General features: G+C 39.3%; 1 protein-coding gene across 2 annotated transcripts in view; it reads right to left on the reverse strand.

The window, feature by feature from the left end:
* The window catches only part of klhdc8b (kelch domain containing 8B), a 154,282-nt gene that overhangs the window by 98,980 nt on the left and 28,132 nt on the right, over positions 1 to 27,170 (reverse strand). For both annotated transcript variants that reach the window (XM_055188122.2, XM_055188120.2), the window contains one exon: positions 20,225 to 22,153. In XM_055188122.2, the coding sequence (XP_055044097.1) occupies positions 20,225 to 20,615 (391 nt within the window). In that variant the 5' untranslated portion in view covers positions 20,616 to 22,153. The remainder of the gene's footprint in view (positions 1 to 20,224; positions 22,154 to 27,170) is intronic.

Here is a 27,170-nt window from a genome sequence, read left to right on the forward strand (position 1 = left end):
AATAAAATGGAATGGAACAGAACAAAATAGAATAGAACAGAAAACAGGTAGAAGCGAATGGAACTGAACATAAGTGAAAAGAATAGAATGGAACAGAATAGAATAGAATATTATAGAATAGAATAGAATACAGGTAGAACCGAATGGAGTGGAACAGAACAGAACAGAATAGAATACAGGTAGAACAGAATAAAATGGAATGGAACAGAACAGAATAGAATAGAACAGAAAACCGGTAGAAGCGAATGGAACTGAACAGAATAGAATACAGGTAGAACCAAATGGAGTGGAACTGAACATAATAGAACATAATAGAATAAAATACAGGTAGAACCGAATGGAATGGAACACAACAGAATAGAATACAGGTAGAACTGAATGGAACAGAACATAATAGAATAGAATACAGTTAGAACCGAATGGAGTGTAACAGAACATTAGAGAACATAATAGAATAGAATACAGGTAGAAGCGAATGGAGTGGAACAGAACAGAAACAGGTAGAAGCAAATGGAACTGAACATAATAGAATGGAACAGAATAGAATAGAATAGAATAGAATAGAATAGAATAGAATAGAATAGAATAGAATAGAATAGAATAGAATAGAATAGAATAGAATAGAGGTAGAACCGAATGGAGTGGAACAGAACATAATAGAATAGAATAGAATACAGGTAGAACTGAATGGAATGGAACAGAACAGAATAGAATACAGGTAGAACCAAATGGAATGGAACAGAACAGAACATAATAGAATAGAACACAGGTACAAATGGAATGGAACAGAACAGAACAGAATAGAATACATGTAGAACCGAATGGAATGGAACAGAACAGAACATAATAGAATAGAACACAGGTACAAATGGAATGGAACAGAACATAACATAACAGAATAGAATACACATAGAACCAAATGGAATGGAACAGAACATAACATAACAGAATAGAATACACATAGAACCGAATGTAATGGAACAGAACATAACAGAACATAATAGAATAGAATACATGTAGAACTAAATGGAATAGATCAGAACATAATAGAATATAATATAGGTAGAACAGAATGAAACAGAACAAAAAATGCACCAATTCAGATTTTCCGAAGGTGTGACCTGCATGCCGATACCGATTTTTGCCTATTCCAATTTGCTTTCTATGAACTACAGTGGTAAGAAAAAAGTATGTGAACCTTTTGGAATTTCATGGTTTTCTGAATAAATTTGTCATAAAATGTTATCTGATCTTCTAAGTCATGGGGATTGACAAACATAATGTGTCTAAAAATAATTAAGCAATTTCATGTCTTCATTGAATACACTCATTCAACATTAAAAATGGCAGTGGAAAAAGCAAGTGAGCCCATGAAATTAATTAACTGGTTGACCCCCCTTGGCAGCAACAACCTCATCTAGGCGCTTTCTGTAGCTGTGAAATAGACCTGCACATTGTTGAGGAGGAATTTTATCTCATTCTTCCTCCAAAAGGCAGATTTTCTTTTTCTGAAGCCAGTCTGTTGTGGACTTGTGCTAGGGTGTTTTGGGTGGTTGTCCAGTTGCATCACCCACCTTCTACACAGTTTCAGCTGACATACAGACATTCTCACATTATCCTGAACAATTGTCTGATATACTTGGGAATTCATCTTCCCCTCAATGATTGCAAGCTGGCCAGGGTCTAACTAGGCAAAGCAGGGCCAAATCATTATGTTTCCTCCACCAGACTTTACAGTTGGGATGATGTTTTCATGATGACATGCCGTGCCCTTTCAACGCCAGATGTAGCGCTTTGTTTATTTTTTCAAGTTCCATCAGTTCACAAAACATTTTGCCAAACTTCAGGCATGCAGCAATGTTCTTTGAGTCGCTTTATTTGTGGTGTCCTGCTGTTTGCGTATTATAAACTCATGAACAGAGATGTTCGCAAGTTCCAATGATGCCTTCAAATCTTTGGCTGTCATTCGGAATTATTTCTTTACCTTATTGAAAAGTTTTTGTTGTGTCAATTAAGTTATGTACTGGACAAAGTTTAACTCCCATTGTGGATGAGCATAACAGCATGCTTTAAAACAAGTCCAGTCAAAGCACAAGGATTCTTAACATTAAGAAGCAGCTTTAAAGGAATAGTCTACTCATTTTTAATATTAAAATATGTTATTACCTTAACTAAGAATTGTTGATACATCCCTCTATCATCTGTGTGCGTGCACGTAAGCGCTGGAGCGCGCTGCGACGCTTCGATAGCATTTAGCTTAGCCCCATTCATTTAATGGTACCATTTAGAGATAAAGTTAGAAGTGACCAAACACATCAACGTTTTTCCTATTTAAGACGAGTAGTTATACGAGCAAGTTTGGTGGTACAAAATAAAACGTAGCGCTTTTCTAAGCGGATTTAAAAGAGGAACTATATTTTATGGCGTAATAGCACTTTTGGGAGTACTTCGACTCACCTGAAAAGTCCGCTCCCCTTCTCACTCTCATAATGGGACAGGGAGGGTGTTACTGCGCCGAGTCGAAGTACTCCCAAAAGTGCTATTACGCCATAAAATATAGTTCCTCTTTTAAATCCGCTCAGAAAAGCGCTACGCTTCATCCTGCACCACCAAACGTGCTCGTACAACTACTCGTCTCAAACAGGAAAAACGTTGATGTGTTTGGTCACTTCTAACTTTATCTCTGAATGGTACCATTGAATGAATGGGGCCAAGCTAAATGCCATCGAAGCGCCGCAGCGCGCTCCAGCGCCCACGTGCACGCACACAGACGACAGAGGGATGTATCAACAATTCTTAGTTAAGGTAATAACATAGTTTAATATTGAAAATGAGTAGACTATTCCTTTAAGTCTTTTGCTATCATTTTAGCGATTAGCTGTGTCGTGCTCTTACCTCTTGTCAGTCAAGATATTATGTTTGTATGGCTCTCTGGTATCTCTTGACATTTGATGTTTAAAAATTAAATTATAATATATTGTACTTGTGACGGCGCTGTACATTTTGCACCTAATCGACTGTATTTTCTTATTATTAAAATTAAGCCAAAAATCTGCGTTCTTTTGAAACCATAGTGCCTCAGTGTAATTACGTAATTGGGGGTGGTTCGAATCGTGGTCTTTATGTCATATGGATCACATTTCCGGTACGGAATAAAATGAATGCTGATGTTGGATAACGCTCGAGTGCAGCTACATCTGCGAGTGAACGTGAGGCTGTGACGTTATTGCTTGCCCAACTGGCAACAAAAGGACCGGCTAGGAATCGGAATGTTTTGAGACTGACCGGCCGATTACTGGTCCATGCCTAAAATTGACCAATTCCAACTCTGGCCGGTTGATTGGTCCAACAGTAAACAGAATGGAACAGAACTTACAATTACGCATTTGGCAGCCGCTTTTATCCAAAGCCACTTACAGTGCATTATAAGATTTTATAATTTTGTGCTGTTAACGCAATACTTTACCACTGAGCTATACAGAAGCACGGAACACCATACAATACAATAAGAAAAAAATAGAATGGAATTAGGACTGTCACAATGATGAAATAATCGTCTCATCACGATTGTTTGACCTCATCACAGTGATTTCAGATCACCACAATGATTGCACATCTCTCTAAAAAACACAAGGGGGAGCTGCAGCGCCTGTATAAATCAGACTTAACTGACATTGTTATGCGATACATTATGCAAACAATTCAATACAAAAACAACACAAAATTCAATACAAAAAACAGCATGCAAAACTTTGATAAGTAGTATGAACTGACAGGTAAAACATACATTTCCAAAACAGCAATTCCAAATTTAGGGAAGTGAGAGATGTTATTCTTAAGGATCTGTAAAGAATTTATTTTTTGCAGCCACTACAGACATGTGGTCCTGTACTAATATGACCCTACTGTAGTAGGATTGGCTATTATTTAAGGCCTGTTCTGGTATAGTCAGTTTATTTTGATTGCATTTTATTTTCAGTTATTTTTTAGACACTTTATTGTCTTTATTTCTTATGAAAATTTTCTTTGAAAGATATATTCATTAAATAATTACTTTTAAATATGTGTTATGTGTATTCGTATTTATTTGCCAGGTAAACCTTTTTTAGATTTAAACAATGTGTGAGAATGATTTTATGAATTAACAAAAACATTTATGAGAATCAAATGTCAAAGCAATAAAACAATTAATTTTCATAACCGTCACAATTTATTATGCAATTAACCGCCAGCCAAATTTCATAATCGTGACGGCCCTAAATGGAATAGAGGGAAAACAAAACAGAATAGAATATTAATACCACATACATACAAACATTGTAAAAGTAGGTCATAGATCTTGTTTCCTCAGGGGTTTGTTACTACAATTAGTACACTGAATGCTGTAGTAAAAAAAGCATCTGTTAAATGTTAAGTAACCCAGTAACCAGGCTCAGGTGTAAAGTGTAACAGCTGTGTCTCAGTACTGAGTGATGATGAATTGTCTACAAGTTAGAGCATAAGAGATCATACACAACTGAGCTCCATTGAGCCACGCCGCTGTTCAAAAAGACTACGCAATTATATCAGCTGGCATAGACCATGACTTCTTGAGGGTGAGGATTGTGAGATATTATGCTGTAATTGTCCACCAACACCTCAGGGGGAGATATGGCTTTCTTGAAATGAGCTCTGACCCCTATTTCTTCTGTGAAGAAAAGCTGCCAGGTAAGTCAACACAAAGGACAGGTGCAGAGAAGCTACCTGACCTAGAGATCTTCAATATGCTCAGGTACGCTTATCTCAGCAGGAGCTCATGAGCCAGACAACTGCGCCCAGGGCATACAAACAGTGTGAAATGACTTTGAAGTCTGGAATGCTGTAGAAATGAATACCAACCAGTCTTTCCATCATTTTTAAGTCAGACAAAAGATAGATTTTGCAAAATGCACACCCTAGAGATGGCAAATTTGGCTGATAAATGAAAACCTAACTTAACTTCAAAATACAGATGTTTTTCTTTGTTCAAACAGATTAATTCATGCCTCGGTGAACTGGTCGAGAAATGTTTGTTTTGTTTTTGATGCCAAATTTTGGCTAAACTAATGTCGTGAGTTTGAGTCTGACCTGTTTGTCCAAACCATGAAACTTTGGGGATTGCCTCTCGGATGGATGATTTACTAAACACAGTGACACAGGATTCGCAGCACTATGTCAGTGAATGAGAACACAAGCTTTGAGATTTAGTAGAGCGAACGAAGCCGGTGGATTTAGCAAAAGCAGACTCAAAGCTTTAGCGACTGAATCAGTGTCTCCAGCAGCAGCAAAAGAGTACAGGCTGTTAAAAAAGCACAGTTCCCCCAAATCTCCCCTGAGGACGCAAAATAAGCTTTAAGTGGGGTGAAGAAAGTTACAAGCCGACAGCTCTGAGACAATTACTTCATCTGGGAGAAAACTCAGATTCTCTTTAATCGTCTTCCTTTCGGAGCGTTAAATTGTAGCTGGAGCTCAAATATACAGACGGATTTCTGTTAAGTAACAGCATGAAGGCTGAAGATGCAGAGGGAGATAATAGAACATTCAAAAGCGTAGCGAGAATACATTTCCCAGAATGCCTAAGACAATAACTGACTATAAAGTGGGGATATTACTGAGATTAGCATGCATTTGGTAGACACTTTTTTAAGAAGCGAGCAATACATGTCAGGGTTTCCCACAGAAAATTTGTTAGTTAAGGTGGTAGGGTTGGGCAGGTGCGGGTGTCATGATGCAAATGAAAATATTTTTATTAAAAACCCTCAAATAAAACGTAATTTTGAAAAAACTATGACAGAAAATTAACACATACTAGATTATTAATTAATTAAGTGTTTTTAACAGATACCTCTAACGGGAATAGCTGCGTGAAGAAGTGAACCTATAGGGTTAATAAACACAAACTGAAGCAGATGTTGTAGAACGTCTGGCGAACGATGAAAGATTGCGCGAAGATTGTAAAAACTGATTATTTCCCAAATTCCCACTATTAATAACATTGTCTTAAATGAGTGTAACTACTGTAGCATGTAGTGTTGTCAAAATTATCGATATTTCGATAGATATCGATACTGAAATTTTAAAACGATTCCAATACTCGTGTCCCGCGGAATCGATACTCCGAGACGAGCTGCGAGTTGTTTTTTATGTAACTCTTCAAACACCAGCTGCGCGCTCTCGCTCTCTCTCTCTCTCTTTCTTTTAAACGGCGCCGCACACACAGTGCACGTGAATACAGTGCTCCGCCTCCTCTCCTCGTCTCGTCCGCTCTGGTTTAACAGTACAAGAAAGCCAAGCAGTGTTGCTGTGTGGAGGCTTTTTCGGATGTGAGTCAAATAAACATGCGAACCCGAAGGACACAAGTGAAGTAAGCCAAATATGCGTTGCTACAGAGCCGCAGGCTAACGGCGCTAGCAAAGCACTGAAGGACCGACACGCCAACGAGAGATTGATAATCATCCCAAACTATTAATTCTAGACTTTCCAAATTGTTGTTGATATGCGTGTGGTGGTCACGTTTTGCCTGTAATGATCCAAGTTAATACAATCGCCTCACAAATATCAGACTTAGGAAATGAGACAGCATTTTAGCTGACAAGAAAATACTTTTACTGTGGTAAAAAGTAAATGAACCCAGATACTGTTGTGCTTTAAGTTCACAAAAACACGTAATTTATTAACCCTCATGTCGTTCAGTGAAGTATATTTTCATATTTACACTATAATCTGTTTATCATATAAATGTTAATGTATTAACATTAACAAACAAAAAGCAATGCATTTGTTTAAGTACTTGTTTATCTTTTTTACTATGCTAATGCTCACTAGAGAAAAACTCAGATAATGCTGCTAAAATTATTCTTTTTTTTTACCTTGAATGCCATTGCTCTAATTTATTTTTTATATTTTGATATATTTTATATTTTGCTTAAATGTTTAATATATCTGCTGTTCATATATGTTAATTTATTAGTGTGTTATATGATTAGAATGAGATTTGAGAGTGTTTCTCCCTTTTCAGAAAAAGTATCGAAAAAGTATCGGAATCGAAACCATTGACATAGTATCGGTATCGAACCAATAATTTTGGTATCGTGACAACACTAGTAGCATGTAAATAATGCACATAAATAACGCGGGCAAGAGCGCTCAACAATTATATCAAATCAACAGGCACGTGCAACCTAGCTAGTAGGTTGCTTAAACAACAAACTTACTTCAAATTTGCAAGAACTAGCTGTAATACTTCCACCAGTTCCTATATACATCCACATACGTAAGGTTTCTGGATGTTTCACAGGTTTACTTCTGTGTATTACCTTTTCAAGCACTCTGCCTCATTTATCTGGCAAACCTAAAGTTTAGCAGGGATTTCCCATCGCATATTTGTCCGTATACAGCTCTTTTCATGCAGTGTATAGACTTATACAATAACAGGCCTATATAAACCCAAAACATAAGTCCACCTACAGTTCTCACGGACTAGGCTTGTGCCGGTGTTCGGTAATACGGTAAACCACGGTAGTAAAACTGCACGGTAGTGTTATTGTGGGGTCTTCAAATTACCGCGAAAAGACGTGCATTATTATTTTTCCTTTGACCGGTTCAAATTACACTGCACGGATGCTGCGCAGGTGTCACTCATACGCAGGTGCACACCTACAGACTCTCGTGGAGAAAGATGACGGAAGGATGAGTGCTGCTGCTGCTGACTATTTTTACACATTACAAAAATAATGTATGGAGTAAAGTATGGAAGTTTTTTTGGCTTCGTGAAAAAACAAAGAGGGAGTGCTGATAGACAATTCCCCTATGTGTAAAATTTGTGGACGGAATGGGTCAGAAAATTACGGGAACACTAACCTTATGCATCTTCCAGACAATCATCCACAGTTCACGGAGATAAAGGTAAGATAAATGGCATCATATTTCATATCTTGTGTCTAAATAATAACAGTTAAGTTTCCGCTTAGCAATGCTAATGTCCGCTAGCTAACGTTACGCTGTTTGGTTTGTCTAATATCATTACGTGTATTAAGCTAACGTATTAGCTATCCTACCGCTTGCTATCTGGTAAAACATATACTATTAATTATAGCTGACACTGAGCTTGACAGGTAACGTTAAGTTGATCAAACAGTTAAACAGACTACAATTAATGTTAGTGCAAAACGCAGCTGCTAGAGTTCTTACCAGGTCACGCAAGTTTGATCATATAACCCAAATTTCAGTATCTTTACACTGGTAAATTATCTTTTTACAGAAAAAAATGATTTTAATCTTCTAAATTGTGTTTTATCTATATTTGAATTGTGTACATTATTTATATTTGCATTGACTGTTAAATGTGTTATGTGAATTAAGTGATGTGTCACTGTCTGACTGTCAGTCAGTAATAACAACCATTTAAATATGTTATGTAATTTATTTGACTCTGTATGTTGAATAAACAGTACTGTGAATACAAATCGGCATATTTAGCTGTATGTGTTCTTTACTAAAATGAAAGGAACACATATATTTATGTATCATATTTAATCATACAAACAAGTAAAAAGACAAACTATCAGTAAGCTTTACCTTCTTTTATTCTCTATAATTGTCTAAAATGCATCTTTAAGGCATGAAGTAATATTTTTCTTCTCTGTTTTACAGAGTATCCAATCATCTAGCAGTGCTGCTGCTGGCTCATTTTTAGCTGAAGCCATTCAGTCAACGGTCAAAGTGGCTTTCCATCGTCAGGCTGCATATGGACTGATGATATTTTGCAATTTAATCATTTAAACCACTAAAGTTGACTGCTTTTGCAGTTTGGACTTTATTCTGTTTGAATCTGATTGGTTCAGTTTACTGTGTATTGTTTTATTTATATCATTTTAACAAGTTTAAGTTATTAAATCTTTTATTTGCACTATAACAATGACATTTGCTCATCTTTCAACTTGTTTTTGTAATGCATTTCAACACCGTGGTTAGAGCCCGACCGATTTATCGTTTTGCCGATTTTATCGGCCGATATGAGCATGTCGCAGATATATCTGTATCGGCGTATAAGCCGCAGATATGCGCCGATATGAACGTTTGTTACAGAACACATTAAATGCATTTGAAAGATGTAAGTACTTGTTTGTCCAGCAGAGTGCGCCATACTGGTTGCTAATGGCGACCCAGATCACTCACTGTAGTGACACCAGCCAATCCCCCACCCGCTTCACTTCACTTCAGTCAGTCAGTCTCTCAGTTCAGGTGGCTGCAGTCACGCAGTGTCTTCTTCACAACATTTTTACACCTGGTATTAAGACGCGCTTTGGTCGATTGGATTATAAATGGACAAGAGAGACGCATTCCCGCTTACATTTGGTGTTTTTAATCCGTCTCTTTGTCGACTTGCGAGTTAAAACGCAAGCGGGAGAAATGACGCGAGACGGAGAAATGACACGTTTAAACTACGCGCAGCCGTGCACTTATATAACACTATATGAGATTACTGCTGCTTGTGTTGTTAGTTAACACGCTCATTTCAAAGCAATTGATTCAATAAGCTCACGCAACTCGACACCCTTGCTAAATAAAAGAGGCGGAGCGAAGACGCATTAGTTTTATAAAAGTCTAAAGTTTGCACGGAACCCTGGGTTTGTGTTATAAAAACGTTGTGCACAACATTAAACATAGCGTACATTAGTATGTGCTCCGTCAAGCATTGTCTTCGTAACTGTGAGTGGCTAACTAATTTGTGAAGTACACAACTTACTGTAAAGCTAATATTAATCAATGACTTCATAAGTTTCTCTTTATAACGTTATTCTCGTCAAAACTGCAAATGATGCAAGTTTTATGTATTTTGTTCTCTTTGTGTTTTAAAGTTATTTATAATAAGTCGAGTTTACTGTTTAGTGCACTGATATCCAACTAATTTTGGATAATAAAGTTTATTGTTAACTTCTTGCCTATAGTACATATCTTTGTCACATCAATATAAGTGTTGGATCACCACATTTGTGAGTGATCATTGCATTGCATTGTATTTATTCATAGTATATTATGTTAAAGTATATAGTGTATTCTATGTACAGTACTTTAGTATAATATACTGTAGTATATACTGAACTATAATGTACACATAAAGAATATCGGCCGATATATCGTTATCGGTCTTTTTTTACTCCCTAATATCTGTATCGGCATCGGCCCGAAAAAACGCATATCGGTCGGGCTCTAACCGTGGTAATACCGACTACCGTAATAAAACCTTCATAAATCACCGCAACATGAAAATTTAACACCGGCACAAGCCTATCACGGACACACGTTTTATCAACTGGCTATCTTCCAGACAGTGACGGACAACGTCCTTGCCTCATTTGGCCATGTGGCGTGCTTGCAGGCTCGCGGTGTGAAGCGCATCCGCGCTATTCTCCGAGATGCAATTGACAGCCTTTTATGCAGCAAAATTGTCTTTTTTTTGGACGACCTAGTTAAGGCGGTAGGGTTTCCCAGCTTAGGCGGGCCGCCCGAACTGCAAAGTGCTACATGTGTTTCCTCAGGAACCAAACCCACAACCTTTGTTTAAGTTGAGACACAGCAATATCAACAATATCTCACTGCAATTCGTACATTTTTTACGAGGTGGCTAATTCATATTAATTCGTACAACCAAATTCATACATTTTTATACAATTTGCTTTTGCATGTGACATTGGGGTTAGAGGCAGGGTTAGGGGTGAGGTTTCTTCGTTGTTATTTTACATTTTAATCATATGTTTTTGTACAGTTAACTTCATATGAATTCATACGAATTAGCCAACTCGTAAAATGTGCATGATTTCTCATGAGATCAGGCTGAGAATACCTATTCTTAGATATGGAAGTCAATTGCAGGCAGTGCCGTGTTTACCCACCATGCAAACCACACAATTGTGTGGGGCCCCGTGGGCTTGGGGGGCTCCCTACTGGCCACAAGGTGTGCAAAAGTATGTTACGTTTATTCAGACCCAAATCTAAGGTACGGATAAAGCACGCGTGAGCGAGAGATGTGCGAGTTTTCACGTAAAATAATATTTGCGCGCATACTCACGAGGGCACATATAGGCTACTTCATGAGCGAAACTCTATGCGAAAGTGCACCTCTGCTCAGCGCGTACAAATGCAGCCACACAAGTGCTGGAATGAGCGCTCGCTCGACTCTCTCTGTGCTCTCGTAACTGCACAACATTCACTATGGTGGTCGATGGTCAAGTTTACTTTGGGCTTCACACTTGTGATTGGTGGTTTGGTTTGATCAGTGACACGCATCTTTTGTTCCACACTCGTACAGGTATAAACATGATAAAGACACCACGCAGGGGTTTAAATCACGTCGCAAATACCTAAATCATATTCTGTATCTCATCATTAAAATCTCATCTTTAATGTATGTCTAGTCTATATGCTAGTTGTATCTCACAGTAAGTTTGTTTTTGCAATATGAACATGAGAGTTATGTGATTCCCATCTATAAATTCAAGCTATAACCAACTTACAATGTTGTTTGCTGGTGTTTGTTAGTTCAGTTTGTTAGATCAGTCTGAATCATAATCTAATGCTTCCTCTTTTTCCTCATTTAGTTTTTTACTAAGATGTCAGACACTGAAGTTGCAGTATTAATTACATTGTTTTAAATTGGCGTGAAACATTTTTTAAACCAAGAATTTTTGTCATACCAAACTGTAACAATTTAGTGTTATTTTAAGCAGTGTAAAACAAAATAAACCCGGTTTATATATATCTCACTTAAAGGCGGAGTCCATGATGTTTGAAAGCCAATGTTGATATTTGAAATCACCTAAACAAACACGCCCCTACCCCAATAGAATCTGGACCTTCTGTTGATAGACCCGCCCCACACATACGCAATCCGGCATTTGATTTGATTTGATTGGCTATAAGTGTGTTTTGGTAGTCGGCCCGTCTCCTTTTCCAACGCGTTTTTCAAACATCGTGGACTCCGCCTTTAATTCTATATACTGAATATTATTGTTGTGCAATTCAAATGAAAAACCTTGGGCAATGCTGGGGCATGGGGGGCCCCTGTTCTTAGACTTTGCTTAGGGCCCCCAAAATGGTAAACACGCCACTGATTGCATTGTCGAAGGACAACTAGTGGATGTGGAAGAGGCCCTGTGATGTGGGGCCGAAATAAATGTGTTTATGTTGCCAAGTGTACACACGCACACTCACACACAGAGAGAGAGACACACTCAAAGGATCACTGGTTTTGCAAAAGACAACTAAGCTCTTTAGTGATTGAGGATGCATTTAGATTATCTCAATTAGAAAAGCATCAAAGATGCTCTGGAAAGGAACACAGGTGTCAGAAAGAAAGAGAGATGAGAATATGATGACAGAAAATTGCCAGTTGTACGTGTATTCTTCTCTATTCTTCACGCGACTATCTCAGAAGATTGTGGGCTTTGCACCGAATCATGATCAAAACACTGCCGCAAACCGGGGTCGCGAAGCAACATCAAACAAGCCTTACACAATAGCAGAGAGGATGGGCCTAATGGTTTCTGCTTCTTTTATTTTAGATGCGTACGTGTGCAAGTTGTGAAGGCTTATGGTGGGTCCATGTTTGATCAACAGGTATAATGGATTGGTTCCAAAACGTATTGAGCTGCCATGCTTACTACATAAGCAGCTGCCTTCTGAAGCAGCAATGGAAAGTCATTAAGAGGCTTGACATACACAGAAGATTTAACTTAACATTTGTTACAATACTAAAATATGATGATGGCCATGCACTATGATTTTTTTATACTATAAGCATAAATAGTTTGCCCACCTTAAGTCAAGAGCATGCCTTCTTTAAATGCAGCTCACTTGGTTTTACAACAGAAGGATTTTTGAACACAACCTGTCTGCACCCAAGCTACCACATGTAATAATAAAAGCATTAGTGGGTAAAACTTTCATTTTTAGAGGATTTTTAGAGGTTAAAAAGTGTTTGTTTGCACAGCTGTCTCTTCCTGCGTGAAGCTGAGATGGATGCGTTACCATAGCGATCTGCATCTCTTCTCACTCCCCTGACAAATTTATATAATGAGATCACACACACACAAGCGCATGTACACGACATCATCTTCACAGTTGTGATGATAACCACATAATAAACACATGCTAGTCTGGTCGAACATTTTATTAGCAGCTTGCACACCTACACACAACATGGGCTGTATTAAGACTTTCGCTAACAGGGCCAACGTCAAACATACTGCACTATTGTCTTGTTTTCACACAACATTCCAATTCCCGAAGCTAAGACGGCACAATTTCTTAAAAAATGATCACAATTAGAATTTTAACTGTTCCCCACCAGCATTTTTTATGCTTTTTATAAACGTTTAAAGCGTAACTAAACCCCTGGTCAGAGCCTGACTCCACCCACTGGCAATATTTGGAAAATGTAAGAAAAGTGGGCAGATCCCAACAGAGATAGAGGGGACGAACTAAGCTCGTACCAAGTGTGTGGTGAGATCGTAACAAGGGCGTGGGGAGCTTGAACCTGCTTACGTCAAGAGTTACTTTTTAGACCCAACATCCAATAGGAAAATTCAACTGCAGTAGCCACCGTTCAACCTGAAGAGGGCAGCACTCAGATGTTTTTACACCATATATTATAGTATTGAAACACTTTATATCCAAATGTCAAAAAACTTACTAAAATCAATGAACAGCACTAATAAAGCATCATTCTTACAGATCATTAACTAAAAAAAGTTGGTTTAGGGTTTAGTTACTCTTTAATGTCTTTCAAAAAATGTTCTACTTTAAAGATATAAGCATACAATATATCAAATGAAGGAATAGACTCTGCTTTCAAACATAAAAAACTGTTTAATCCTACCTTCATTTGTTCTCTTTTTATCACCTTTCAAATTTGTGTAGGTTTCTTTAAAAAAATACCAAAGTTTGAGCAAAAAGCTCAAATTGAGATAATTCCATTCACTGAGTTTTTACTGTTTGCCCTAAGGGATTGTTTCTGGGTTTTATAAGTTGGATAAGAGCGCCACCTGGTGGATAAATGTAAAACGGAAAAACTCATCATTGGCAGGGAAGTGTTTTCTCTTAAAGGGACACTCCACTTTTTTTAAAAATAGGCTAATTTTCCAGCTCCCCTAGAGTTAAACATTAGATTTTTACCTTTTTATCCTGTGTTTACACCAGCCGCGGTAGAGGCCTCAAACGCATGTGATTACAATGTCAAGTCAACGTAAAGAGGCGTTGACGCGCATCTGGAGGTCTCGCGACGTGAATGAGGCGTTTAGCGCGGGGGGTAGACGCGATTATGCCTCATTCGCGTGTCTAGATCACACAAATGGTGCGAATTGAGCATTGGCGCAGCAAACACACGCGTTGAAAATTTTGAACTTTTGCGGAAAAACGCGCCGCGTTAACCAATCAGGATCTTGCTCTAGTAGTGACGTGATAACAGGATGCGAGCGGAGTCGCAGAAGCCCCTCCCATGACGCGACTTTCTGCGTGAATGTCTCGATAAGCAGAATTTCACGTGCGGCATTCATGCGCGAATGAAGCGAGTAAACTCAAAATGTTCAAGCGGCAAACTAGACGCGGTAGATGCGAATTTGACGCCTCAAATATGGCTGGTGTGAACCCATGGTTAGAATCCATTCAGCTGATCTCCGTCTAGCGGTACCATTTTTTTGCATAGCTTAGCATAATAAATTGAATCTCATTAGCAGAGGTGGAAAGTAACGAATTACATTTACTCACGTTACTGTAATTGAGTAGTTTTTTTGTGTATTTTTACTTTTTTGAGTAGTTTTTAAAATCTGTACTTTTACTTTTACTTAAGTATTTTTTATTTAAAGTATTGTACTTCGCTACATTTTAAATCATATCCGTTACTGAGTAAAAAAATATTTTAAAAAACAAGGTGATAAAGACGCGCAACGGATGTAAATGGGCGGGGCCCGGGGGAACGCGCAAAAAGAACCATGGAGACGGACGAGACAGGCGCGCGCTAAGCAGACCCGCCTCAGTTTAAATCTTATGAAAGAAACCGCTGGTCATATTTAACCGACCACTTTCCACTGACGCGAAGTGAGTGTTTCATTTCTATGAAAGGTAGGATTCATGCTCTTAAGTACGAAATTTAGGCCTTAAAGGTCTGACATCAGGTACCCAGGACAGAGAAGTAAGTAAGGAATAAGTGACGACGGGCCACTGAATTATAAGAAAATAATGCACACCAAGGTGGCAATGCGGCACGACGCGAAGCGGAGTGCCGTTACACCGCAGGTGTGCATTATTTTCAAATAATTCAAAGGACCGGAGTCAATTATTCCGCTTATACCACGGTTACCACAAACATTGCTCTGGTGCCTAATTTTAAGACATTTGACAAGTTAGGTGTGCGGTTTACAGAAAAATAATCAACACTCATAGAACATTTCTCAGCCAATCAGAATGCAGCATTCAACAGACCCGTGGTATAAGTAGATAATAAACATGTCAAATGTATATAGACATGGCACTCATCTCATTATATGCTCATTTAAACTATATATAGCAATATACCAGCAATACATCAATTACAACCTTACTATAGTGATTGTATTTACAAGCTGCTGAGCTGACCACCTTCAAAAGTACATAACTCACATGTAAAAATCATTAAACAATTCCATAAATGTTTCTTAGTTATAAAAAAGCTTTTATTTTATTAACTTTTTGTTATTGCACATTAATTGTAAAGATGTTCCTACAATAAAAAACAACTAGTTTGAGATTTATATTTCCTGTCGTTTTTGAACTATACTAGAATCCTCCACCTCTTCCAGCTGTAAAAAAGTAACTTTTACTCTGAGTACAGTTAAAATGACTTACTTTTTACTTTTACTTGAGTAGATTTTTAGACAAGTAACTTTACTTTTACTTAAGTAAAATATTATTAAAGTAACTTTACTTTTACTTGAGTACAATATTTTAGTACTTTTTCCACCTCTGCTCATTAGATCATTAGCATTGCGCTAAAAAATAACCAATATACCCGTGTCTAAACTGTTAAGGCATTTTTGTGAGCCCCATACAGCAAACCTCAAATTATCAGTCTTGCTCAGACACTTTTGCTTTGCATTAACACAAATCTTATGGGCACAACAAGTTTCTATGCACTCATAGTGCTCAATAATGAGAAAAATCATTAGAGCCGACCTCAATATTTTTCACTTTATACAGTGGCAGATAGTCAAAGTCTTTTAAAGTAAAGAAACGTTTTATCTGGCTTTGCATTATTTAGTAAGAGAAGACTTGCTAAGCCTAGAATCAAATACTTCCAGGAAAATGAGACTAAATCTGAAGTAAAGCCACAGAAGCAAACATAAACGTGGGGCCTATGTATAAAGCAATAGCTCATACAGGTCAGATCATACAGGTTTAGAAAAGACATAGGCCTAAATAGTAAATATTGGAATCAATTTTCATATTTCAGTCATAATTTCATTTTCATAATTTTTAAACATATCATATAAATATTTAAAGGAGGTCAGAAAAGAATGTGCTGTAAGCAAAAATGGAAAATTTACCCAGACCATGGGATGAAAACAGGTTTGGATCAACAGATAGCAATTCATTCTGAACATCAGAGTACTGCCAGGTGAGTTGAGCCTATGAACTACGGTGAATCTGATGAAAGCAGAGGGCATTGTGGGTATTAAGGGGGCAGAAACGCCAATAAGCACCTCTCTCCACCCCTCTTATACAGAAAAGATAGAAGCAGGCGAGCACCACAGCGGTGAGTGATTCATGGATTGGCACTGCAACTCAGTCTGTTCTGTTTCTAAAAATGTCTCTGGGTCAAACACACACACAAATGCACACACACACGCACAAATTTACACACCTGTTGCCTGGCAACAGGAATGCTCTCATGATCAAATGATGGTAGGGAAAGTAAAAGGGATGGAATAGAGAAACAGAGAGCAATAGTCAAAGAGAGCGAGAGAGAAAGAGAGAGTCATGTGTCATAGGCCCAAAGGCCTGCTGTCAGTCACTTTGATTTCAGTGTGTCGGTAAGACACGCTGTTCCCTCTGATTAAAACGTAGAAATCAAAAAGACCTTGTCTGCCTAAACAGCCCTCCACTCCAAACACCATCCCAGTGATAAACAGGCCATCATCATTCTGACACCGCTGCACCCACTCAAACCTCTCCCTCTGTTATTAGACGATCCGAGGGGAAATACAGATTTGACTTCTGTGGTTTTCTCTGGCCACAGCTGCAGTTATTCGGCTTAAGTCTCTATTATTGTCATTATCGCAAACAGCATCAGCGACAAAAATATCCCTTTTCCTCATCATACTTAGGATCAAATCTTGTGTTCTGGATGCATCAACTGTAATACAGCTGGCTTGGTTTAACCCTTGACGATATTCTGAGACAGAATGTGTCGATAAGACAGAAGATTGCAAAGGAAATTGGGTTTTAAAGCCATATAAATACAAGTTGGACACTCAAAGCAGTTTGTCCCTAAGGATATCAAAGAGAACAAGACAGAAAGGCTGTATTTGGAAAGCTTGAGATGTAAAGGTTTGATACCGGCAAGAGAATTATGACTGAAAACTGAGTTATGACTATATATAAGTGACAAAACTCATATGAACGATAAAGGATAGACTTTTTATTAAAAACGAAGTGTTGTTGCTGTTTTCACAAACAGCGAGGTGAGCCAATAATAACACAGAGGATTCACATACTACAGGTGCAGTAACAAAATTTTCTAAATGCATCAAAAAGGAAAACAAAAAAGAAAACAAAGGTTTTGCTGCACAAAGATTATAATTTCTAGTTTTACGATGTGTAAGTGACACACAATCAAATATATACACAACAGTCTAGCACTAAATCGAGTTCAAATGCAAATACAAATGTATAGGTAAATATGCAAATCCAACTAATCAAATTAAAGATAAATTCATAATATCTCCTGCAGACAGCTTATCTTAATATACATTTTATATAGCAAAGGTCTAGATCAACTTGCATGCTAATGGAAAACTCCCTGCTGCCCTAGCTGCATGACAGATTGATAATATCATAAATGGAAATGACCGAAGTAAGTATTAAAAACAAGTGGCAGAGCCACAGGCAGCTGAGCTCTCCTTGTGTACAGTGAATACAAATATGGATCCTGTTTCAGCTGTCCTGTCGAAACAGGCTCAATCTGAATCAGTCTCAGTCTGAAACAGGCTCAATCTGAATCAGGCTTAGTCTGAATCAGGCTCAATTGGAATTAGTCTCAATAAGGCTCAATCTGAATCAGTCTATGTCTGTAACAGGCTCAGTCTGAATTAAGCACAGTCCGAATTAGGCAAAATCTGAATAAGCTTCAGTCTGAATCAGTCTCAGTCTGAATCAGGCTCAATCTAAAACAGCCTCAGATTCATGCAGTCCCAGTCTGAATCAAGCACAGTCTGAATAGGGCTAAATCTGAATCAGTCTCAGTCTGAATCAGGCTCAATCTGAATAAGCCGCAGACTCAGGCTTAATCTGAATTAGTCTAAATAAGGCTCAATTTGAATTAGTCTCAATCAGGCTCAAGCTCAATCAGTCTATGTCTGTAATAGGCTCAGTCTGAATCTGTCTCAATTAGGCAAAATCTGAATCAGCCTCAGCCTCAATCAGGCAAAATCTGAAACAAGCACAGTCTGAATCAGGCTCAATCAGAATCGGTCTCAGTCTAAATCAGTCTCAATCTGAATCAGGCTCAATCTGAATGAGTCTCAATCTGAATCAGGCTCAATCTGAATCAGGTTAAATCTGAATCAGACTTAATCTAATTCAGCCTCAGACTTAATCAGAATTAATCTGAATTAGTTTTAATCAGGCTCAGTTTAAAGGCGGAGTCCACGATGTTTGAAAAACGCGTTGGAAAAGGAGACGGGCCGACTACCAAAACACACTTATAGCCAATCAAATCAAATCAAATGCCGGGTTGCGTATGTGTGGGGCGGGTCTATAAACAGAAGGTCTAGATTCTATTGGGGTAGGGGCGTGTTTGTTTGGGTGATTTCAAATATCAACATTGGCTTTCAAACATCGCGGACTCCGCCTTTAAATTTGTCTCAATCAGGCTCAATCTTAATCAGTCTCAATCTGACTCAAGCACAGTCTGAATCAGGCTCAATCAGAATCGGTCTCAGTCTAAATCAGTCTCAATCTGAATAAGTCTCAATCTGAATGAGTCTCAATCTGAATCAGGCTCAATCTGAATCAGGCTCAATCTGAATCAGACTTAATCTAATTCAGCCTCAGACTTAATCAGAATTAATCTGAATTAGTTTTAATCAGGCTCAGTTTAAATTTGTCTCAATCAGGCTCAATCTGAATCCGTCTGTCTGTAACAGGCTCAAGCACAGTTAGAATTAGGCAAAATCTGAATGAGCCTCAGTCATAATCAGGCTCAGTTTGAATCAAGCAGTGTGAATCGGGCTCAATCTAAATAAGCCTCAGACTCATGCAGTCCCAATCTGAATCAGTCTTTGTCTAAATCAGGCTCAGCTGGTGAAAAACAGCTTAACGGAGAATAAGCTCTGTGAAAAAAACTCCCTCAAAAAGGATAAACTGTCGCCTGCACACATCTACACTAACTGTAGAAGATGGAGTCGGTGGGAAAGATAGACTTTTTTCTGCAATATAATTCTTTGTGCCACAGTAAGGCGCGACTAATGCCTTGATTCAAAGCTGCTACATCCAGAGCGCTCCAGAGGCACAGAGTACGACATGCATGCATTACAACTGCAGTGATTGTACCAAAGATACCAGCACTCAGATTACACAGCTAATTGTGCTCTGACAGGAAGCAGTAGACAGATGAGACCTGAACCAAACTCTGGTTTCCCCAATTACAAACTTATGCCTTTCACATGGTTGCTTTAAAGGCTCTGATAACCAGACAACTGGATTCTCATTTGAGAAAGCACAGTGGTAGATATTTATACACTCATTGCAACATAGTGATACAGAGAAGAATGCAAAGAACTTAACATTAGGGACAGGCCACTTATTCTAGCAGTCCATTTATTGTTTTATCTTGTGCATTACACCCTCAAATATGTAGAAAAGACCCTCAAAATTAAGATCAGCTTGTAAAACACAACATATTCAGAAAAATATACAGAATAATATGGAAATAGAAGAACACAGTTCTTACCTTTCTCCAGTGTGGTGATGCCCATGGAGGGTTGCCCCAGTCCTGTCTTCCTCTCCCATTTGCCTTCATCAGGGTGATACACTTCTACTGAAGCCAGTGGGCTTTGTTGTTCATCCATGCCCCCCATAACCATCAGCTGATCTCCAACTGCCACGGCCGATGCCCCCGCCCGGGCAGTGGGGAGAGGGGGTAGTTCGCACCATCTCTGGCTCTCCAAATCCAACACCTCGGCCGAGTCCAGAGGCAGGCCGTTCTCTCTGCAACCCCCCAGCACATATAGGCGTCCGGCCCAGAGCACGGGCGTGCAGTACACTCTGTTCGTGGCCATGGGGGGGAACACCTCCCAGTACAGCGACTTCACCGGGCTCAAAGCCATCTCTGGGACAGGCATTGCTCCAGGATGGCACGCCGGCAACAGAGCATGACACGGGCACAGGGGGATGAGAAACGCAAACAACAAAGCAAATACATAAACAAACCGTGAAGCTCGAGAGCCAGAGAGGCTGCAACTGTCAGACTTCAATTCTAGCTCTCCTTCACTCGGAGTCAGCAGGTAGCTAGGGGTGGGATAAAGCGTTTTCTTCTGCGTGAAGAACTAACACTGACTTCCCCTTCACGATTTATTCATTTTTGTCACTTTTGTTAAACTGTCCTTCCAGCCCTTTAAATGTCTTCAGCGATGTCCGCTAGTAAAACACGTGCTGTAAAGAACAGCCAAAGAAATGCAACTTTAACGCAAAATAATCTCCTTTAATTTATCCACGTGAAATTTGTAACAGGATTTTGGATTCTGTGTAGTCCTGCCAAATGTGTCGGTAAGACCCTCAAGCCCGGTGCAGAGAGAAAGCGATAATCCCACCAATCAAAAATAAGATCCACAGTTTGCTGAGGGCTGTAAGAAGAGAAGAAAGCTTGTGGGCTGACCTGATCCTTTCTGATGGACGAAGATCCCGAACACCAATTCTAATAAACCATGTAATTCAATGGCCTGAGCGCTGACATTTACCAATCACCATTGCTGCCGGGAGATCAACGGTAGACATGGATTGTGTGTGTGTGTGTGAGAGTAAAGGTGGTAGGCCAGTGATGTTCACAGAGCAGCAGTCTGGCCCTCTCCAAAGGTCACTGCATCTGCAGGGATCCAGAGTCCCATACAGTCACTGAACCAGAATCTAATTCAGAACCGTGAATCGTTAATTAAAGGCTTCATTATAAATGGGACATTACACAGGGGGAGAGAGAGAGGAAAGAATCATAGGAAAGGTATGAGAGGTTATCGTGGAAGGGAGAAAGAGTCAGGTGGGTGAATGAGGCGCGTGTGTTGATGCAGGGCTCCTCAGGGGCAAATGCACAGATAGAAAGGATAAGACGAATGAAAACGAGAAGGAGAGAGCTGTAAGGCTACAGATGTGAACATGTCTCTATATCAATGGTTCTCAAACTGTGGATCAGGGATACCACGTGATCTAAAAGCAAATAAAATAAATCATCAATAAAATGCACCAACACTTGATTATTAATCGACTACTGAATCAACTTATATATGTGGGAAATTAAAACATTTGGTCCATTCGCTTACCTACCACACATTTGGCTTCTTTCGATTCGTTTGGTTAATTTGAATTCAATAGGACAAAAACAGCAGTCTGGCCAAATGTAAGCTTCATGACTTAATACAACTTGAAAAAGTTTGATAAGCACTGTTTTGTATGCTCTATATCCAGATGTTTTCAAACCAATTTGACTGTTCATTACGATTTTGCTGATGATGTTGAGCCCAAGGCACATGCCATGAAACACTGTTTGTTGTCCAAGCTCTAGCTCCTTTCTTCAGACATTATTCCATACAGTTCCTCTGGGAACTGTGGTCCCTTTACGATGGGGTGACTGGGATTTTCCAATAGAACAGGGAATGCCTGACTGCAATGCCTAGAAACACAGAAAAAGTGAACAAATTAATAGGATAAAGAGAGTAAAAACCCAGTAATAAAGAGACAAAGAGATGGGAACAAGAGGAGAAACGGATGTTTATGTCATGTCCTATCCATCCAATGATTTGAAGAAACAATGTTTTGCATAAACACTCTTACGCCTAAGGCTAAAAATGCAACACACAATAAAGTTAGAATGATAAAAATACAGACTGTGGTAAGCTTGAGTATCATTTACCGTACCTTCTCAGTGAGCGATTTGACTTGTGTTATTATCAGGGTTCCCACACCTTAGTTAGGGCGCACTCACACTATCCAAACCAAACCGCGCTCGGGCACGTTTGACCCCCAAACCCTGGTTTGTTTGACTAGTGTGATTGCTCTTTCCGCGCCCGGACGTGGATTGGTTAATCGTGCCGCGGCCGGGTTGCAAAGGTGGTCCGGAGCGCGGCTCACTTGGGCTCAGGCGCGGAAGGCTGTGGTGTGAGCGCAATCGTGCCTGAGCGCGATTCAAAAGGTGAAGACGTCAGTTGCGCGACTACTCACCTTCATCTGCCTCCATAAAAACCTTTTGATGCGAACAGCGGGGTTACGTGAATGTCCGAGCTGCACACGTGACAACTAAACAATATGATGACATGTGAGAGGGCTGTCTGTAACCACGCACTAAACAACTCCGAATAAAAAACACAGACTTATCATTACGGTGGGTTTCAGTGTTAAGAGAGAGCTTTACTTCCTGCTTTTTTCAAAACAATCGCATCTTAATGACGAAAGCGCGCCCGGACTTGGATCGATAAAAGTACAGTGTGAGTGTGTGCACCTGGGGGAGTAGGGAGGTGTGACAATCGCGCTGGGGCATGGTTTGGTTTGGTTTGGATAATGTGAGTGCACCCTTAACTTCAAATTCAAGGATCTTTTAAGGACTTTCCAGGTCCAATACCCTCAAATTCGAGGACTACAGTAAATGTGGGGAATCATTTCAAGTGGGGGCAATGTTACCCTTTAAGATACATTGTTACAGTTCCCTTTCAAGGGAACTCGCGCTGGGTCACTGCTGTTACACTTTGGGGACGCCTCCAGGGGTAAGTGCGTCTGAATGTCGATATAAAATTCAACCAATGATGAGGCTTAACGACAAAGTCAGGGTGAAGTGGGAGCCAGGAAGTATATCGCTATGTGAAATATTGTCAAAGACGGCATTACAGGGATGCAGGAAGTATGACAAGGAAGACGCAGCGTCTCGTTCCCTTCTCAGGGAACAAAAGTTACATATGTAACCTGAGACGTTTTCATGTGTCAAACACAACTATGCAAAAAAGCATTTTGGTATGAATCAACATTCGAATACAGAAGATATAAGCATTTAAAGCAAACAGTTTAGCACGTGTGCTTAAAAAGTCTAGAATTTTATGATATTATCCTACACTACACAGGGAATTATACTGTTTTTTTTCCAGAAAACTTCTTGCATAAAATAGATTCAAGCACTTTCAATGACCTGTATCTATGTATGTATATTTTTAAAAACTTCACAGGGCCTTGAATTTTTTCCCCCAGATTCACAAACTTTCAAGGATTTCAAAGACCCATGGGAACCCTGTATTATGGTTTTTGAAAAAAGCTTTTTGAACCTGGCGGTAATGGTGTCCTAACCTACAAAATTGATTTTCTATGAAGTGCCTGCTCAGAGGGAGAAAAATCAACAGTGCTCTCTTCACACTAACTGAATTTACACTTGCACCCCTAAAAGAAAAAATGCTGTAAGGTAAAAGCAGTTTTTGTGCTGAGAAGCTTGTTTTGCATCTTATTGATTCTGCAAAACTGGCAACAACAACAACGCATATGAATTCTGCAATTTCATAGTAAGAATTACACAGGAAGTCTTGTTGAGGCAATGTGTTCAAGTATAAAGGTGGTTTTATGGTTATTAGACAACAACTATTTCTACCATTTTACTGTAGGTACAATATGTGACAAATGACAGTCTAGTAAAAAGCCCTGCAATGACAAAAGACTGACAGCAGTTGAAGAAAGAGTATTTGTGGTCATGTTCTCTCTTCCGCACCGCTGGATGAAGTGTGCGCTTTGTGAGTCTTTGTTTAGCATCAGCATGTGGAGGCAGAAAATAACTATTTCCTAATGGGCCAAACTCATGGCATCTTTAGCAATACTGATGTCATCCATATGACGCAAACTACGTTGAAACGCACACAAATCAGGTGGTAAACAGCAGGGGACAGGATGACATACTTAAAGGAAAACACCACAGTTTTTCAATATTTTACTATGTTCTTACCTCAACTTAGATGAATTAATACATACCTATCTTATTTCAATGTGTGCACTTAATCTTTGTACAGCACGATGTGAATGTGTTAGCATTTAGCCTAGCCCCATTCATTCCTTAGGATCCAAACTAACTTCCATGTCTTCCATGTTTAAAGACTATTACATGAGTAGTTACATGAATAAGTATGATGGCACAAAATAAGACTTTTGTTTGGAGCCACAGGAATGAATGGGGCTAGGCTAAATGCTAACACATTCAAGAAGCGCTGTACAAAGATTAAAAGAGCAGGCATTGATATATAGGTATGTATTAATTTGTCTAAGTTGAGGTAAAAACATAGTAAAATATTGAAAAACAGTGGGGTTTTCATTTAAAGCAAAATTGTTTTTGCAAAATAACTTGAATAACTGCACTTTTCTGTGTATTTTGGATGCATTTGATCAATTACTTAGAACAGGTATCCTACCAGAGGAACCAGCAGTGATCCAACCAGAAAGTGATACATATTTAATCCTACTTTTCACTTTGAATCCTAAAATGTATGTTTATTTCTTAAAACCAAATGTCGTGTTTTGTATACATATGAGGGCCTGAATCCATATAAGGGCCACAACAAATTGACAGACAAATGACTGACAACATTATGCGCTGGCAGACGTGTACCTGTGGAAAATCCCATCGACTCGAATATGAATTCATTATGATGCTTAATTAATCTGATGAATTTGAATTGCTAAGCAGCGCAAGAATCAAAACCTAAAATGGAAACAAGGTTAAACATCCTAATCCCCGAATCAGATCAACACAATACTGAATGAAAAGACAGATTGTCCTTGTCACAATAACTGCAGTACCGTAGAACTGGCTATTGCTGATTTGTAGGAGTCTTAAAGATGAGTTAAAGGTCATATTCTTCCTGATCCCATTTTTCAAACTTTAGTTGGTGTGTAATGTCGCTGTTAGAGACTAAATAATGCCTGCAAAATGATAAAGCTCAAAGTTCACTGCCAGGCAATATATTTTCTTTAACAGGATTTCCCAGAATTCCCCTTTTGACTCAAACGGCTCTGCTAAGCTAAGCTGCTGTCGAATCACAACACATTAAACAAACTACACAATCAGAACTCGTGACATATTTCTAAAGTAGGGACTTCATAGAACAAGGAAAACATCAGGACGTTTTTAAGACAGTGAAAACATGAACATGAAAACATGAACACATATTATATTGTGCACTGCAAACACAATCAAGTCTTAAAAATAAGAAAGAACGTGACCTTTAAAGTCATCAGCTGTGGCAGGCTGATTTGTGCCAGATAACATTTAAAAGGCTGATCAGCCTTAGGGGGTGTGCACACCAAAGCTTTTACGCCGGCGGCCGGCGTATGTTTTCAATTGTTTCTAATGGAAGCTTGGTATTTTTTTAAAAGCCAGCAGTTGGCTTTTTTCGCGCTAAAGGCCGATGCTCTGCGGGTTTTCCCTGCTTAGTGCTGAGCGCACAGAGTTGAAAAATATTCAACTTTGAGTGAAAAGCTCAGCTTGTCAATATCAGTTCTCACACAGCCGTCCAATCACAATGGAGGAGGGGCGGGACAAATATCACAACAAACAGCGCAACTTACAATGAAGGTTGTTTTCACATTTGTTGGTGCGCACCGTGGTGCGGCCTCGGAGCGCACCAAAATACATTGTATCATTTTTCAGTTAGTGCAGTCCGTGTTCACATATATATATTTTTACTTTACTCGAAATGCCGCACCGTACGCCATGTGACAACGGTCAGCGCTGTCATTGGTCTCTGACAGCTCTTACCATCTCATGACCACCCCCACGTTTCCACGACAACCAGCCTGACAGGGAGAGCGCAGCTATCAAGATGTGGAGATAAACGATGCACGTCTTTGCGTAGTTTCTTTGCTTTAACGCGAATTTGCGTAGCTGTTCTATTAAAGCCTTTCTCACGGAGCCGTTTGCTAAAAAGCCCGTAATGTCACTATTTGTGTGTGGAGGACAGCTATGCATTTATAAAATCATCAGCTCAAACGTAAAGGAGACAGCGAATCTCTATGCAATGAACCAGGATTGGCTTGTTTGTTGTTAACCCACAATATAACACCCGGCTCATGTCACAACGGAGGCCCAGTGGCTCAACATGTGGAGAACTTCCTGTATTTGGTTCGGCCCGAGGTCCGGCAGTGTTCACACCACAGGTGGGTCGCCCCAGAGTTCGGCAACAGCCGCTCCGAGACCACCTGTTTAGAGCGGTCTCGGAGCGGCCATTTAGTGCGCACCCGAGTGCGGCTGTTATGTTCACACTGACCCAAACGCACCGTACTCGGAGCGACACGTCATTTGGGCCGACCTAAACAGTGTATATGTGAAAACACCCTGATAAACTAAGCAGAAGCATCACAGCAAACAAACCGCTCAGAATAAAGAAAGCTGGCAGTCGGCGTCCGCCTGGCATTTTCAACCGCGTTTAAAAGCTTTGGTGTGCACCCCCTAAATCTCACAAATTTAAACTTGAGCCAGTTTGAGCTTAAGTAATCTCTTCCTATCATCCTTTCAAAATCTGAAAAGTGAAACATTTTATTTTTTTTACCTTAAATTTTTCACTTAAAATAAGATGTTTTAAAAATGTAATTACAGTATAAAAATTTACAGCTTGTTACAAAGGTGATGTTTAAGTTAACCTTGCTAAATATAAAAGGGACATATCATG

Source organism: Misgurnus anguillicaudatus, chromosome 13, assembly GCF_027580225.2.
Source record: "Misgurnus anguillicaudatus chromosome 13, ASM2758022v2, whole genome shotgun sequence".
In the NCBI taxonomy this organism is placed as follows: Eukaryota; Metazoa; Chordata; class Actinopteri; order Cypriniformes; family Cobitidae; genus Misgurnus; species Misgurnus anguillicaudatus.